This window comes from Dioscorea cayenensis, chromosome 18 (genome assembly GCF_009730915.1).
Source record: "Dioscorea cayenensis subsp. rotundata cultivar TDr96_F1 chromosome 18, TDr96_F1_v2_PseudoChromosome.rev07_lg8_w22 25.fasta, whole genome shotgun sequence".
NCBI lineage: Eukaryota > Viridiplantae > Streptophyta > Magnoliopsida > Dioscoreales > Dioscoreaceae > Dioscorea > Dioscorea cayenensis.
The window spans coordinates 15,683,267-15,701,747 of record NC_052488.1 but is presented as its reverse complement, the minus strand read 5'-3'; the positions used below and the strand labels follow the sequence as shown (position 1 = coordinate 15,701,747).

At 31.6% G+C, this 18,481-nt stretch overlaps 1 protein-coding gene and 1 non-coding gene across 2 annotated transcripts; one reads left to right on the top strand and one right to left on the bottom strand.

Moving 5' to 3' along the window:
• Positions 1-7,830: 7,830 nt before the first annotated feature.
• Positions 7,831-9,491, top strand: LOC120281915 (mitogen-activated protein kinase kinase 9-like). The gene has a single exon (XM_039288610.1). It carries the CDS (start codon positions 8,261-8,263, stop codon positions 9,269-9,271), a length of 1,011 nt encoding a protein of 336 aa, XP_039144544.1. The 5' UTR covers positions 7,831-8,260; the 3' UTR covers positions 9,272-9,491.
• A 214-nt stretch (positions 9,492-9,705) lies between these two features.
• On the bottom strand, positions 9,706-9,776 carry TRNAG-CCC. The gene has a single exon. It is a non-coding gene; the product is annotated as a tRNA-Gly (tRNA).
• Between the last annotated feature and the right edge of the window lie 8,705 nt (positions 9,777-18,481).

Here is an 18,481-nt window from a genome sequence, read left to right as displayed (position 1 = left end):
TAAATATTTAAATATTTAATTAATAACTAAAAAAGGATTTGGGCCTAGGTAATTGGGCTTTATATCAAAATTTTTAAAGTACAAAGGCCCGGTTGTCGGGATTTCTTGGGCCGGACCCGGCCCGGATTTAAATCCGGACAACTAGACTATGTCTGGACCCGGCCCTTATTAACAAAACTTCTGTCCAAACCCGGTTTATTCCGGGTTGGACAAAACCGGGCCAGCGTGCCCGGATAGATTATTGCCACCCCTACATGGGATGCCTGTAAGATCCCACTTTTTGTATGTACTTAATTGGAGCTCCATATCAACCACATGTTGGTTTGCCGGACCACAATTCAATTGGTATTTGGAACTACCAGCATGCTTGGCCCAACATCTACTAGAATCTTGAATTATCTTATCAAGTTTTACTTGAATTTTAGGGCACAAAGTACCTGTGTATTTTGCAGCAGTTGATTTCTTCATTGCAATTCTTTGCATCAACTTTGAATTATCTTCGACATCAGAACTATGCAAACAGTACAAAGAACATGAGGAATTATAGTCTAAGTCTTCATTATCTTGTTCACCCTCTGTCCTTATAGAAGATCCTAATCCACATCCTACTCTTGAACCTACTTGTCCACCCATATCTCTTTAAATACCTAAGTCAACATTAACCTCAAAGACTTGATCATTATCATCATCTTCCAAATCATAGTCACTCTCAATGAAATCAGAGTCAGAATTACTGCTATCAGAATCAGAACCAGCAAGATCCATTTGCTGAACAACCACTTGATTATTTATCAAAAGAGCAACACCATGCACCTGCAAATAAATAAATAAATAAATAAATTCAAATGGTTGTAGAATGTTGCTATTGCAGTGCCAATTTTTCCCCCTTGGCAATTTTTTCTCTTAGAATATTGTCATTCCTCAACCATTCAAACTGAAAAATTAAGCATAAAATTCAATAATTAATTATACCTGCCCCCATCCCCCAACCCACATCCACATACATAATTTTGTGGTTTAATAACGAATGTTCATGATCAAACTATTCATTCATATCATCTATTTAATCAAGCAATTGACAAAGTATTTCATAATCAAATAAATTCCTTTCTTATTCTTTCTAATCTCTAAGTTTGAAGTAAAAGTGTGTTCATAAAAGCTCTTCCATTCAACTCTGCTAATATTGGATATGCCAATGTAATGAAAACCATGTGAGATAATTGAGACAAATCATTGTTCTTTAACCGAAGAACATTAAAAAACAACCGATTCCTTTTTTTAAAAAACAAAAGACACTCGAAGGCCTTCCTAAACAAATCATTATTCAAATTAAGATCTTTTTTCAGTAAACATAACCCATATAGCGCAAAATGGCTACAATCAATAAGAGCTGGACCTTTATCCTAAGAACATTAAAAAACAACATTTTATTTTCTTTAAAAAACATAAGGCACTCCTTCCTAAACAAATCATTATTCAAATTAAAATCTTTTTTCAATAAACATAACCCTTCTAGCACAAAATGGCTACAATCAATAAGAGATGGTCCTTTATCCTAAGAACATTAAAAACAACCGATTTTTTTTCTTTAAAAAACAGAAGACGCTCGAAGGCATTCCTAAACAAATCATTATTCAAATTAAGATCTTTTTTCAGTAAACATAACCCATATAGCGCAAAATGGCTACAATCAATAAGAGCTCGAAATGTTAGGTATATGTACCAGCCTTTCTTTTCCGTTCGCAATGTCTCCACTCCAGTCATTGCGCAATGGGGCGCAGATTAGGGTTTGTGATGGAGAAGAAAGGGTTAGATAGCCGTTTTCAGAGAAGATGAAGGTGTTACTTATCTCACACGCCAAGTATAATATACATGTCCACTAAAAAAAAGGGAGAAGAAGGGCGGGAGTCCACGTGTTAACTTGTTTAGCTAAGAGTGTGTGACGTGGCAAGCCACGTTGGCTCCCTGTTAACGTCGTAAGGCTCGTTGACTAAAAAAACATAATAACAAATGTAGGTGACCGAATCGTAACTTTTTTTAGATGAGTGACTAAAACAGAAACACCCGAATAGGTGGGTGACCATTTGTGTTGTTTACCCTAATATAAACTAATTGAAGTGCTTTAAAAATTATTTAAAAATAAATAAATCTTGGTGTTTGTTAAGCTTATAGTATTCTTTATATTCATAATTGAGCATGTTTATCAAAATAATTAATTATTTATTTATTTTTCTAAAAATGGTCAACCAATTTAAAAGTTTCACAAATTTGATCTACATATGGTATATGAATGAATATAATATACATTTATAATTTTATAATATATAGAATCAAGAAAATATAAATTAAATGAAATCACGAAAATGGGACCCAACGAAGGCAAATAAAAGGCACAACAAGTAGAGGTATTAATTGAGTGCACACTATGCAAAGTTTTCAAATGGCATGGGAAGTGCTAAGACAACATAACAAGTTCAATGGATGATGTTTAATGTGATTAATGACAATCCAAAAGTATCAAAAATTGATTTGATGGAGATGCTTCAAAGTTTGGAGGGGAAGAAACATTGAACCATTTGGAGTTAATGCAAAGGGTGTATGACATGGAAAGATATATTGTGGGGCTTTTGCATGAATGCACCCCACAAAGTTTGTAATTATGTATGTATGTATGTATGCCCCTATCAAATGGTATAGGGTAATATCAAAATTTTTCACATCCTTTGGATTTTGGGATATGCCAGAGTTAAAAGGGTTGTATTTTTGAAAAATTATATATATCCTACCAAGCTGAATTATTGTGTTATATGAATTTATATAAAAATAACAGTTGTATATATATATTTTATTGATCAAGAGAAAGCTGACTTTTTACATTTTTTTTTCCATTTTTACGTTATTATTGCACTTTAATCTCACTGAAAAACAAGTGATGGACCATAAATGTATATTTTCCCACAAGTGATGGATGTCATTACCGGGTGTTATAAGGTCGAAAAAATTGATTAAAAAATAAATTTATTCAGAATACATAGAGAGCAACATTTATTTCTGATAAATTAAGACAAAATTACTTCTAAATAGTCTTTCAAAAAATATATATATATGTATAGACTTAAACATTGTTTACCAAGATATAATTAATGTAATAATATAAATGTGCTTAGTTTATCTAATCCTTTGGTCTTTGATAGAGCAACACAGAAGAAAAAAGTTTAATGTAGCCAACCCAGCCCCAAATTTTATTTTTTATTATTTATTTATTTTTTTGTCAAATGAGCGGCTATACTGTTAAAAAAGGCAAGAGTGTGCACAATTCTCGATGTAGCAAGTAAGGGCAGCCTATACATATATGGGTGCTGAGATCACCTACTAACAATCATTGTTAGTATTTTCAAAAATGTGTTCTCATCTTTAAATCAAATTTTTATCACTTGTGAAGAGTTTTTATAGGGACTAGTGCTAATTCACCTCTCAATCCATTGGCAACCCTAAATAGTTGGGATTAATGTTTGGTAATTGTTGTTGTTAAAATTCTACTAATCTGCATGATTATAAGTGTAAATATACATTTTAAATATATATACAAATTTCAGTTTTTTTTTTCTCTTCCTCAGAAAAAAAATCACACCCACACTCAACGCATTTATTGATGATTTTTTTGGTTACGTAAGCAAATGAATAGATATAAATCCAATTTTGCTTTTTCAAGGGGTGTCTATATAAATTTTCCAAAGATATTTATGAAACTAGTTGGTTGTTTGGATAGAGATATGAGGGTGCATTTAGTGCCACAGTTTGCCTCCAGCTTGTAAACAATAGACCTTCATCTCATGCTTCAACTAATCAATATTTTCAATCATCATCAAACTTCAACTTTTATTTGGTACACTTATTACTTTGATTGGCATATTACTACATTAAGTACTTCAAGCATTAAGTAAAATGGTTGCCACTTGATACAGGTACAAATCAAGGACAAGTTGAATGTTGTTGGGGTTTATCTGAAACCCAACAAATGTAACATTACATCTATCAAATCCATTCTTAATTTGGATCAACAATTTTTATTTCCGCAAAGTTTAATACATGGTTTGCTATAAACTATATGTTTTAATTATTTGTGTTTTTATAATTGAGATATGAAATAAAAAAAAAATTGCTTTTGGTTGGATTTTTTGTCTTTTAAAATTCACCTAATTACATGTATATTTTTGAATAAAACTTAATACTGCCATATATATCTCTTAAAAAAATTTTATATGCTTTTGTACATACCTTTCTTACGCATTGACAGACACCATTAAAATATATTACAAATTATATAAATATTAATTTTTATAATAATAAAAATAGAATTTTATTTAAATCCCCAAATGATCTCAGACATATTAATTTTTATTAAAATATAATAAAAAAAGTTTTATTAGGTATCTATGTTTGCCTTTTTCTTTTTTGTCATTTAACATATAATAATATATCTTGATAGTGTACGTACCATTGGGATATATATGGTATATATATATATATCAAATTTTAATGGTATAATTGGGGGTATGTAATTGCTCCAGTGAATTTTTAGGGATATACACTTAATTCACTGATATCATTGATTTGATTGTTTAACAAATTAACAGGTAAAAATTAATTTCAAACTGATCTTTGAAATTAACAAAACTTGATTTGATATATATTATAATATAAAAGGCTATCATTTATAATAAATATTATACTTTAAACATAATTGATGGTTGAACTAGCGAGTATGATCGCGAGCTTAATTTATTTTTTAAGTGAAGTTTTGATAAAATTGGAAAAATATTTTTCTAAATTTTTAAAATTTTATGTAAAATCTAACAATTTATGTTTCTTTGTGTTGAAGCCTAGAAGAAAAGGAAAAAAGAAAATTAGAATTAAAATATTATTTCAAACAATTGGTGGGAAGTTTGTTTGGTTAGTTGAAGTGGCAGATGTTTGAATAGCTCAAATGAATGCAACAAAAAAAAAATAAATAAATAATAAATAAAATAAAACTGATCAACTCATTTTAGAGTTGTTAATGGGGTAAGAACATGCCGAGGATATATTTCGGTTCTCGATCTCGATTTTATATATTTTTTTTCATCGCCATCTTCACTTTAGATAGGGGATAGATTTTTTTCCGTCTTGTACCAAGGAGGACCACCCGAGTTTGGAGATTCACCATTTTCTCATTCATTGTTAAAACACCTTTTTTGAAAATAAATTATTAACTATAATATTTCATAAAAAGTTTAATAAACAAATTTCAAAAATAATTAAAGATTAGGACATCATATAGGTAGCACAAGTCTAGGGTATTATTTAGTTGTTTTTCTACAATAACGTTTATATAATCATTATTCAATAATTAAATAGACATATGGTTTTTTTTAACCTTTTATATATATATAATTTGAATTAAATGATTTGGGGAACGGTGATTTGGCAGGAGGATATTCCTCATTCGTCTCTATCTATGTCCTTTCTTGAATTTAATCCCCATCTTCCTTTTTGTTTGGACAAAAAATCTAGTTCCATGTTCCTAATCTCTTTGAAGGACCCTAGTACAAATACAAAATAATAAAACTACTATACATAAAAATACTTAGAAAAAAACAAAGAGGATTTGTTTTATACTCATATAAAAATGATAGTTAATTATATATCTTTATGCGTCATTCTTATTTGTTAATATACCTCCTAAATCAAACATTAGCTTAAAATTTATTATAAAAGCTAAATTATTCTTCAACTTCTTCTCTTTATTTATTTTGAGAGAAAAAAAAATTCAATCTATATTTTTTTTTTCAAATTTATAAATTGATTTTCAACCTTAAAAATATATAAATAATTAAAAATCCTTTGTGTTATTCATAAATATAAATAAATATGATTTTGTTATGAGAGTATATTAGTAATTGTTCATTATTACAAGGTATATGAGTAATTTTCTCTTAAAAGAAAAACCATTCCCAATTGAGTTGCATCAAACCTCAAAACTCTAGTCCTTTTATAAAACCAAGTGCACTACTTTAATTAATAAATCATGCTTAACTTGACCCAATCCAACTTACTTCCAACTTGTAACTAGACCAAGTTCATTCATGGAAAGTGAGCTAATCCATGGAGTCACGGCAATGCAAAATTATTCGAAATATTCTCTAATTAATGGAACCTCATAAGCACCAACATTAGAGTCCTAAATAAATAAACAAACAAACAAATAAATAAATAATACTACAACTTTAATGAATTTAATGCAACGATGCTCTTTTTTGTCCTAACTTTTTTCTTTTTACATTGAATGCTTTTTAGAATCTTATCTTAAAATTTGATTTCACTTTCATTAAATGTAAGGGTAGTTAAAATCCATTAATGATTTACAAGAAGATAAAAAGCAACTCATTTTTAATATTTTACATTATAATTTAAGATGAGAAAATATTAAATTTGCATTGCTACCACAGAACTTATAACTGTTTGCATACATGGTAAAAAAATCATAGTAAGTTCTCTTTCGTAAAACATTAGAAATTATTTACACATCTTAAACTTGAGATTAATCTTTAAAAAAAAAATCATATAAACATAATATTACCTCTCTTCAATAATATTATTGCCATCCAACAAAAAAAAAAATAAAGATATTTGAAAATATCTATATCATATATATACATGTAAAATAAATATTGAAAAAATAAAAATAAATTAACTAAATAAATATCAGTCAAATTTGATCTTAAGGAATTCAACTAAAAGTCCATTTTTGGATTAAGTAAAAATATAGTTGTTATTTTTAGTATTTTATTTCAGTATTTTAAAAATATCATAGGTGGGTATAGTGGGGAGCTAGAAATCATAGACAAAGGGGCAAATGAAACTTAATAAATAAAAGTTCAACTATAATCAAAATTAATAATCATTTTTTAAATAAGTCTTTTACATAAATAAGTACTACAAATCATCAACAAAGCAAATTCACAATTGTCCCTACGAGTTTTAATATTTTGAAAGTAATGAATAATTGTTTAATTATATATCAATATAATCAAAGAAATTTTTCTCGATGTATGCCACTAAGCAACAATTGATCACCAATTCTATTACGTGGTTGAGTTTTCACAATTTTCATTGCAGCGAAAACCCTCTCAACAAATGCAGTTGAAATTGGTAAAATTAGAGCTAAATTTAAGACATTAAATAAATACAGAAATAAATAAATATTAAATAAATTTAATTTTTAATCAAACAGAAGTCACAGCTTCATCATTGGATAAAATAAGACTAGTCTCTTTTTATTTTTAGGTAATAAAGAACTAAATAGTCAATTGTAAAATAGATGTGTGTAATTAGGACATCAATTAATTAAATTAATATTAAATTAACTTATTCTCAAATTATAAGGGGAGCAATTGCCCCCTTCTTCACCACGTGGCTCCGCCATTGGGTGGGTATACATGTAATAACTATAAAATTGGGGTTACTTATCGCCTATGCCCATAGCTTTTTTTTTTTTAAAAAAAAAGGAGTGTTTGTTATTTATTTGTTTTTTTAAAAAATTGTCTCCCATGCAGAAGGTTGAGGGTTCAATTTTTTATAATATAGTTGAGAATTTAGTATATGCATATGATGTATGTAGTAATTTATCCATATTATTAAAAATAAATATATCAATAAATCAACATCAAAATAATGAAATAAGATGAAAATTAACCGCCATGCATGAACATATATACAAAAATAAATAAATAAATAAACAAATAAAATTATATGCATGCACGCTATGAGGGGACTTGTGATGCTGATTTTTAGTGTCTGGTTATAGTTCATCACAACACCCACTTGACTCCACATCCATTAAATACTCCACTAATCTCCACCGTTCAACTCTTACCACGACTCTCAAAGCATAAACTTTCCCTATTCCCAGACTACCCCTAATCCCCCCTTCTTCTAGCTCCCTTCTCCGCCGTCACCGCTTCCCTACGTTCCCTCCTTTTGCCCAGTTTACCGTTACCTTCTAGTTAACTCACCGCCCTAAACAATCACTCCCAATAACACCGAAAGCGAACTCTTTTAACTCTCATTTCTCAATGCAAATAGTTTCTCTATTCTCACCGGGAGGTAATCATATGCACTTTCAGGGCTCCTCGTGCTTCCTTTCAAGCGCGCAATATTTAAGAGCTCTCACTCACCCTGTCTTTCTTCAAATCGGAGCGAAACCCTAACCCTAATTCTCATGGCAGCAGTGCGAGAACGAAGACTCCCGCAACTAACCCTACCCTTAGGTCTCCCCGCCGATGGCCGTGGATCACGACTCCACCTCCCTCCGCTGCCGCCTCCGGCGTCTTCATCAGAGCACCATTTCTCAGACTTCGATAAGCTCGAAGTCCTTGGCCATGGCAATGGCGGCATTGTCTACAAGGTATGCCACCGCATCACCGCCGCCATCTACGCCCTCAAAGTCCTCAACGCCGGCGATCCTCAATCCCGCCGCCACGCCGCCAGAGAGGTCGAGATCCTGAGGCGCGCCGCCGATCACCCCTCTGTCGTGCGCTGCCACGGCGTCCTCCCCGCCCCATCCGGTGACGTCGCCGTTCTCCTCGAGCTCATGGATTTCGGGTCCCTCGATTCGCTCCAACTCCGCCGCCAAGCCCAACCGATCCCTGAACCCGCTCTCTCGGCCATCGCTCGCCAGGCTCTCCTTGGTCTCTCCTACCTCCACTCCCTCCAAATCGCTCACCGAGACATCAAACCTTCGAATCTCCTCATCAACGCCGCCGGGGAGGTCAAGATCGCCGACTTCGGAGTCGGCAAGATCGTCCGGCGAGCTCTAGACAAGTGCGTCTCCTACGTCGGCACCTGCGCGTACATGAGCCCAGAGAGGTTCAATCCCGCGGCGCAAGGCGGCGCCGGCTACGATGGCTACGCCGGGGACATTTGGGGTTTAGGGCTGACGATAATGGAGCTGGGGATGGGTAGGTTCCCGTTGCTTCCGCAAGGAGAGAGGCCGGATTGGGCGGCGCTCATGTGGGCGATATGCTTCGGTGAGACGCCGGCGATTCCTGATTCGGTCGAGGCCTCACCGGAGCTGAGGGACTTCGTGTCGCAGTGCTTGCAGAAGGATGCGGCGAAGAGGTGGACGGTGGCGCAGCTCCTCGATCACCCTTTCGTCTCCGGGAAGGACCGAGCATCGCCGGAGCTCGCCGTCCGGGAACTGTTGGTTGACTTGGACTGTGACTCGCCATGACTCGGTTTCATTTTTCCCACAGTTAAAGTTAGTTTTGCATGGTGCACTGGTGGTATTTCAGGCGTTTAGATTTTATTTTTTATTTATTTGTGGATTAAAAAAAGTAGATTTGTTTAGTTTGATATATATATATATATATATATGTGGAATAATATGAACTTTGTTAGGCAAAGTAAATAAGTAAAATACTTGTAAATGAGATAAATTGTTATATGTTGCAATAAAAGTGTATATTAACGTTTTGTTTAATTCTCCCTTTTATTTTTATTTTATTAATTCATATTTTGTAAGTTTGTAACAAAGTGCTTGTTGAGATGGGTTTTGAAAATAAATAAATATATTATATTTTAAATTTACAAGGTTGATATGATGATGCGTGATATGTAGCGAGAAAAAATCATAATTAGAGATAAAAAGGAAGCTGGGGTAATGCATGCGCATCCGGGGAATCGAACCCCGGTCAGTACCGTGGGAGGGTACTATGATACCACTACACCAGATGCGCCTTTGATGTATTATCCGTTAAATATAATTTTAGATATAATATAGATATAGTTCCAACAACTCCATTGAATCCGTTCCATTTGTAGAATTTGGATATTTTTACTATATATTTATAGTTTTAGAAATTTGGATTTAATTAAACAAAAATTTTCTTTACTTACCCAATTTCCAACTGATGAAGATATCGGACTAATTAATTAATAGCATATACAACACTTGAATTATCGATGTAGGTAGATGTTATGTAGTTACCTCTCATACTATATATATTACTTGAAAATGTTTTTTTTAAATAAAATGGTCCGCACTAGATTAAATGACTAAAACAAATGAATTTGTCAAGTTTAAGAGGCAAAATAAATATAATTTTAATAAAAAGAAAAAATAACTGCATTTTAGAACGAGCAGATTTACAATAATGAAACGTATGTTTGTGAAAACAATGTTTTCTAGAGATGGCAATGGGTAACTCTTACCTGTACTTGTAACCCCTACCCAATACTCGTACCCTTACACGTATCCTCCAGGGAAAAAAATCATACCTTTACACTTACCCGCATGATACCCGCTTGCCGGTTGTTCAAATTACCGAATTAAATTTATAATAATAATAAAATTCATAATCCATTACAATACAGTATTTAAACATATGTACATAAATTCAAAGCTACATAACATATTACAAAAAGTAATAAAAATGACATTAAAATGTCCTTGATACGATTGACTATATGAAGGCAAGTACCTACAAATATATATCAAGTAATATGATCAAACTATCATTAAATTCAAGGAAAAATATTAGTTACACAATTACTATTTATATGTGAAAAATCTTCCAGAGCTAAATCCACCAATGCTTACATCATTTGTATCCAACGATTCTAACAAAAAAAACAAGTGAAATAAATAAACAATGTAATCGGTATGGAAAATAATGAAAATAAATTAAAAAGATACAATACTTATACTGTCTAGATCTTTTGAATCGTCCAAATTCTCAGCTAGATCATCAAAAGTTTCAGCTCCTACAATAATAGCAAAATGTTAACTACAAGATCAACAATAATTTATATACAAATAAAATAATAAATAATATACATGGAGGATATCCTAATAATCAATTTTGTGTACACATCAATGCCTCAATGGTATTTGGCTGAAGACGACTTAGATGAGGAGTCAACATTTTTCCACTCATGCTAAAAGCAGACTTTGAAGCAACTGTGGATATAGGAATGGCAAGAATATTTCTCGTAATAGCCTACAGGGTCAGAAACTTCATCCCATTTACCTTCCACCATACCAAAACATCGAAGTCTGTTTTTGAATCAATCATCGCATCATCTTCAAGATAATGATCTAACTCTGTCATCACTGTTACTTTAACCTTTTTCATTCTTTGCCTAAATGCTAAAAACTCTTCCTCATCAAGATTAGCATTGGCTTCTTTTTTTTTTTTTGGGAAAGAGGAGCGGGGCGAACCCACTAAAGACCCAGGGACGTGCACAAGCCTCGGTGGAATAAATGGGGATGGGGCCGCGCTCACGTGGGCGCTGGAACCACCCATACACAACCACTATTCACAACTCCCAGAAATGTGCCCTCAGCCGAGAATCGAACTCTCACCACTCGGTGAGAGCTCTATCGGCGACCCGTGTACCAATAGACCCAAAGGTCATTGGCAGCATTAGCTTCTTTTGAAGAAACATTACTCTCTATAGCACTCTTATCCTTAGAGGTATCATAAGCCTTCAACAACTCAAATAGAATATCTCAAATTTTCTCAACTTTCTCATCATATTATGAACGAAATATCTTGGAGAAATAAAATCCAATTGTATCAAATTTGTGATGAAGATCTAAAATTGAAGCAATTGCCATCATTCCATGTACTGCACCCCAATACTTGTCATACTTCTCCATCATCAACATAGTCATTTTACTAATCATAACATCATCATCATCATCCAAGTACCATTGGTTCAAAGCTATCTTTATTTGACAAACTTTTCTAAATAACAAATTTGCAGTTGGATATTTTGTGCAAGAAAAGATTTCAGTAACTGTGTAAAACATTTTTAGCTTCTCACATATTTTCTTAGCAAACTCCCAATTAGTCTCATTTGGCAAACATTGGTATTGAGATTCATGTTCCCTTAAAAAAAAATCACTTATAGACAATAGCAATTTCTAACTCATATATGTGGAGTTCCATCTCATTGGGCAATCTAAAATCAATTTTTTTATATTTGAGAACTTCAATTGTTTTGCAGTTTCTTCAATTCTCTCAACCCTTTTAGGTGCAACAGACCAATAAAAAACACTATCTCTAATATTCTCAATCCCATCCTTAATAACATTTAAACCATGTTTAACAATTATATTCGGAGTGTGTGCACAACAACGCATATGCAAGAAACAACCAAACAATATCAAATGATTTTCTTACAACTTATTTTTAACCTCAACAATCATAGCATCATTAGTAGAACAATTGTCAACCGTAATAACGTTAATTTTCGGTCAATATTCCAATCCAACATACATTCAACCAACACTTGAGCTAACACTTGACTAGTATGAGGACATGGCACATAAATAAACCTATTTACAAAAGCATGTAACATTGTAAGTAAAAATTGACTAGATAATTAATTATTTATTTAATAAGTCATAAAACATATCCCAAAAGTTGACTTTGTAATATCCACAAGTTATTAATGAAATGTGCGGTAACCACCATAAATTCTTTTTTTTTTGTTGCTTAAAGTCCACATGTTAGTTATTCTACTCTCATTTTTCTCTAGAAACTTGATTGCTTTTGCTTTTTCAAGCTTATATAGCTTCAAAATGTCACTTTTGATAGTATTGCATGTTGGACACTTGAACAACTATTGTAGAGAACTATAAAACTCCTGAAAAGTGTGATGATCAACCATAGAGAGAGGATAATCATGAATTGCGATCATTGAAGCCAACTTATTTCTTGCCACATCTTGATCAAAGGCTTGACTTTTGAGATCTTTAGTCATAACATCTTTTGTCAATATCTTTTGTCTTATGTCCATATATACTGTATCTCCTAGTACATGCTTTTGAATGGTGGCGTAAATGATTTGTTCCCATCTTTGCACCGCCCACCAACAACTTCTTGAAATGCTTACATTTAGTTTTAATAATCCCATTCACTGTCTTCTTGGTAAAAGTTTGCCAAACATCGCTGAGTTTTAGATTGGATTTTCCTTCATTGGCAGTTTGAATATCAGAAGCTTCAATAGACACTACAACTGGACTATGTGGATTTTCAGCCTCCATTGGAGTAGGAGTTGACTCTTGTAATTCAAATCCGACTGGAATGAGAGGAATACTTTCATTTGTTGACATATTGACAAACTATAAAAAAATTTAACATCAATATTTAGAAGAGAAAATCAATTATATGCAAGAAAATAATTAATTTATTAGTATATATATAACATATCAGTGAATAATAAAAAAAACAAGGGCATTGAATAATAAGAAAAACAACTGCTTGTATATCCAAATTCAGATATTTACTTATTGCTTATTTTTAGTTTCAACTTTTAACTCAAGAATCTGGCAAAAATATTTTTAAAAAATTAACTCAAGTAAAACCTATATAAATTGTGGAGTTCAGTATAAATACAAAGTTGTAATGATTAAAAGTGTCCATCATTAGAACATTTGTAAAATATTATGGTCAGACTATTTGTCCTTTCAAGATCAACAATGTATTTTCCTCACCTCCATATAATTAACAATCATCACCACACATTCATTTCATTTATCCACTTTAAAACAATAACATATTCTAAATTCTAATCATTAGAATTCTTAGCTTTTATTTTTTCTTAGCAGTTGCTGAAAATGTAAATAAGAATTGCATGCATAAAGAAATAAATTGCCATATAGACTAGGTACACGTATTGGTTCAGTAATCATAAGTTCTAAAGTATTTTAGACATGTATGCTTTTGCATCATTTATAATTGCATTTTTATGCATAGTCACGACAAAAAAACTTTTCACACCATGCAATTTGAGGCATTTTTTAGTTACCAGGAAAAAAACTATAATAAGTAAAGAGAAAGTAAAGAAGAAAGAACCTGTTGTTTTGGAGGAAAAAGGTCATAATAAGAGGATTGGAGTGGGATCTTAATTTTAAGAATTAAAGGAAAGAGGAGATTGGAGAATGAAGAAGATGGGTCTTGGATTTTGGAGAAGTCGTCTGTGTTGTTGTCTTGCGGCTAAGTGAGTTACTGAATTTAGAAAATTAGGGATTTGCTTAAGTAGGGGTACGAGTTTTACCCATACCCTCTTCAACAGGTAAGGGTTACCCGACCTGTACCCGCTCAAAAAATAATAGTTAATGCCCTTACCCATACCTGTACCTGGTTAAAGAGAGTAATACTATTTTTAACTAGATATGGGTAAGGGTATACCCGTCAGATTGGACACAGATTTCCATCCTTAATGTTTTCATTTGAGAGACTAAAACAAAATAAAAAATCTTTCGTTACGAAAACAACTGTGTATTTTAGTGGATAAAATAAATATACAATAGGTCAAAATAAATAATGACATTATTGTATCCTTCGAATTAGGTGACCATGAAAAATCCACATTATTCATAACTACTAAAATAAATAAAACTACCAAACTTAAACGGTGCAAAATGAAAATAAATTGTTATTTGAATGATCAAAACCAAGAAGGGGGGGCCATAAATGGCTTTTAAACTATGATATTATCACACCTGCAAGGCTTCATTGTCAATGAATCAAATTCCACAAGAGACACAGCTAATTTGACATCTCTCCAACTTTCCCATCACATATATCTCTTGATATCTCTATGTATATATACATATATATATATATATATCTTCATAATTTATTTTTTTCAAAGTCCATATCATGTCTTTTATTGCAAACTTTCTAACAACTGGCAACAATAATATATTATCCATCTTTCATCATCATCCACAAAATATAAAGATGGTGATATCCTTTCATTTTGGAGCTTGTCTTCTATATCATCATATGTATATTATATTGTCTCCTCTGAGCACTTGGTTGGCTTAGCTTCTTTTCATTTCCCTTTGTTGATCATCTTGTGGGAAACCTACTCCCTCTTACGTAGCATGACACTGTTGCAGATAAAAATTCATGCATTCATTTATTTTAATCTACTTGGATACACCTGTTAAATATTACCTTCAAATTTTCATTAATTTAATGCTTTCTTTTAAATTTTATGATTTATGATGAGGTTTGTGTGGAGATTAATTGGAGATAAAAACAAGAAATAGATAAAGAAGATATGAGAATTTATACGGTAAAGTTAATTTGACCCACATCTATCGATAGAGAGAGTATCATATATATATATAAAGAGAAAGCCATAAATTAAACTGATTTGAGTCGTTGTGAAAAATGGATTAGTCTTGGGCCTATGTATCTACACATTTTGCTCCCATCAGAGATCTCACAAGAAAAATCCTCTTCATATCGAGCTCGCAATAAAAGAGTCACATCACTAATCAGGTTTTTTTTGACAAAAGTCGACAATGACAAAACAAAAAGACAAATGAGTGCGGAGGCTGGCAGTTACGCTGGGCATTGAACGACATCCCGAGAATAATCCCCGCCACGCAACTGCAAACTTGGGAGGAGAGCGAAAGTGAATTCTCAGCGGAAACTCTACACGGAACCCTAAATATGAATTGTTAGCTGAGAGGTTCAAACACGAGACCTCTCACTTTCAACCATGGGTAGTTACCATTGGGCTAGCCCAAGGTTCCTACTAATCAGGTTTTTTTGTCCTTGCTTCATAATATTATAGTTTAAATAATTCATATATTATTCTTGTTTGAGTATGTGTGTGTGTGTTTTTTTTGGTTCAGTAATTAAAAAGTTGTAATAATTTCAATTAAGAAGTAGAGAAATTGTCTTGTTCTCATTTAATTATGTTCCATTTCTTACTCAATGTTTTTACTCGCATATATACATCTACAGTTTGCTAAATATTTCACATTAGATTGATCTTTAACTTAAAATTTGAATAAGTTTGTTACAACTCATAATCATATATATGCTCATATATATTCATATGAGACTTTCTGAAGATTTCTGAAATTTTACTCTTGCTATTACTGCAGAAGATTGAAAAGGCCTATCAGTTTATTGAAACTAATGTTTCAGAGATTTTATTATCTTCTTGAAAGTTTGAAGAAGTCCAAATATGAACTTTGTTTTGACTAAAAAGAAACACTTAATTCAAATAAATAGTAGCCCAAATCCGTAATGATCCAATCATAATCTTGAGGCCCTTCACCAGATTATAGAAAAACATTTAAGTTGTGAATTTGATTGAATGAATCCTCATAACTTAATAATTGTTCTCACTTCTTTTTCTAGTATTCAATTCTGTAAGAAATACCAAATCAGTTGTTCAATTTTTCAGTTGCATATATATATTTTGAGTCTTTTCATTCATTTTGTATGCAGTGTATGATACCAATAACTTTCAATCTATTTTTATCCCATTCAAGTCATATGCTTCAAAATACAAATACATGAAATATTCATGAAGATCAAGGTTGAGTCAAATCATATAAAATGGTGGAAATCAAAGGTGGCCTTGCATGCCAAAATCAATTGCTCTAAATTCTAATGATCACAAACAAAGTTTGATGAACAAAATCAAATCTGAAAAGACTAGAGTTTTATATGACCCCATCTCTTTGCTTTTAATCAAATCAATGAGAGAGTTTCAAATGCAAGTCTCTTTAATTGATAACTCTTTGGATAAGAAGAGGTGGGTGTCCTTTTCTCAACAACCTTTTTTTTTATGGTTTAAAATAAACTTTGATCTTAAACTTAAGCTTATTTGGCATGCAAACTAAGCAATTTATTTATTGAGATTATGTGTAATTGTATCTATTAATTAAAATATAATTCAGTGGTTAGTAATATTATAGTATTATCCATAAGTTCAATCTTTATGTTGATTAATTCATACTGGCCGCTATCCTTAATCATTGATAAGAATTAATATGATATTAAACAAAGGCAAATAGATGGATTGTTTGTTGAAAAGGACCAATTTATTAATTATTTGGAATTTTTTATAGTTAGATGATATGTTTTTATTTGTTCTGAGATTTGTTGAAGTGGACTTTGTCGTCCCTTCTCTAATAAGTTACAAATCTATATCATTTAACATTGTATTTTGGCAGCTGTTGTACTTGTTCCTGGGGAGTGTATGGTTAAAAATTAAAATAAATAATAATAATAATAATAATTGAAAAGAAAAAACTATAGAAATAGCTTTGTTTATTATTATTTTTTTAAACATAGATATTTGATAGCTCTTTAAAAATTAAGGTCAAATGTTACCCACAGAGTAAGCTAAGTGATCATTATAAGAATTTTCATTGTTTAAAGTTTGAAATGCGCTGCACTATAAAAGCTAAAAATTGTTAATAGTTTTTTAATAGAGTGGATTTGTAACTTAATTTCTATGTCCATGAAGTAAGTGCATATTAGCCGACTGATTAATTCTAATGGTACACATGCTCTTGATGTGTGGTTTTATCTATTTTATTATAAATAAATAAATAAATAAAATAAAATAATAAAAAAGCTAAGTGATAATTATTAATATTTATAGATTTTGATTCATAAGGTCACTCGTACCTCTTCTTATCCTCGGAGGGTCATATCTGAATAGTTTCGTTAAACTTATTAACCTCACTCCTGCTTTACATTCTTAACATAATAACATAACCATTATACTTTAGCTATATATGTTTTTATCATTAAAATAATTTCGAATACAATAAAGAATGATAATAAGGAAAAGAAAGAAAAATTCATGTGAAAATCTAACAATTGGGGGAAAAAACTCGTAAGGAAGAGAGATTGATACTATTATTTTAAAAATTGAGTATAATGGTGGTGGTTAAATTCTTGAAAATCAATTTATTATAATAAAATTTTAAAATATGTTTTAATAGTAGTTTAATTACAAATCAAGTTGTCTAAGATTTAATTTAGACCGTATTTTGACTTTGTTGTTTCAAGTGCAGTTTGATAGCTTAAACTTTCTAAATAGGTCCATATATTAGTCTAATCTTATTATTCTATAGCTCGGTATTGATCCTTAAAAAAAATAGAATTGAAAAAATCACATATATTGTACTGTGGGTTTTTTTGTCTGAGATCAAATATAATATTTTGTATTTTTTTTTTTGCTTTAGTGGTCTATAATTTACATCACATTTAATCATTTTTTCTCGCTTGTAATAATTTTTTTAAGAAAAAAAATAAAGTAAAATTAAACTTTATTTCATAGTGCCACTTGAAGGACATGTAAGTGTTGATAACTTAAAACTCAATTAAACCGCCTTTGAGCTCTTCGTAACATGCATGTCTCATCTCATCTCATCCAAGGCCTAACAACACTAAAAATAAAAATTGAACCCTATCCTATCATTTGTTTAATGTTTATAATGCCCCCACCATTTAGCAAAGCCATGAGCTTTCCTCCCAATTTGTTTAGGTTCCTACCATGCTACCCTTGTCTTTTAGCAAATAAAAGTCTACCCTAATTGCCTCTCATTCTATATCTTATCCTTTTGTTTCCCAATTGGATGGTGCTACTTTGCATTTGCCACCCA

Bases quoted from the DNA above. Each gene is read 5' to 3' on its own strand.
- LOC120281915 (XM_039288610.1), top strand. From the start codon at position 8,261: ATGGCAGCAGTGCGAGAACGAAGACTCCCGCAACTAACCCTACCCTTA.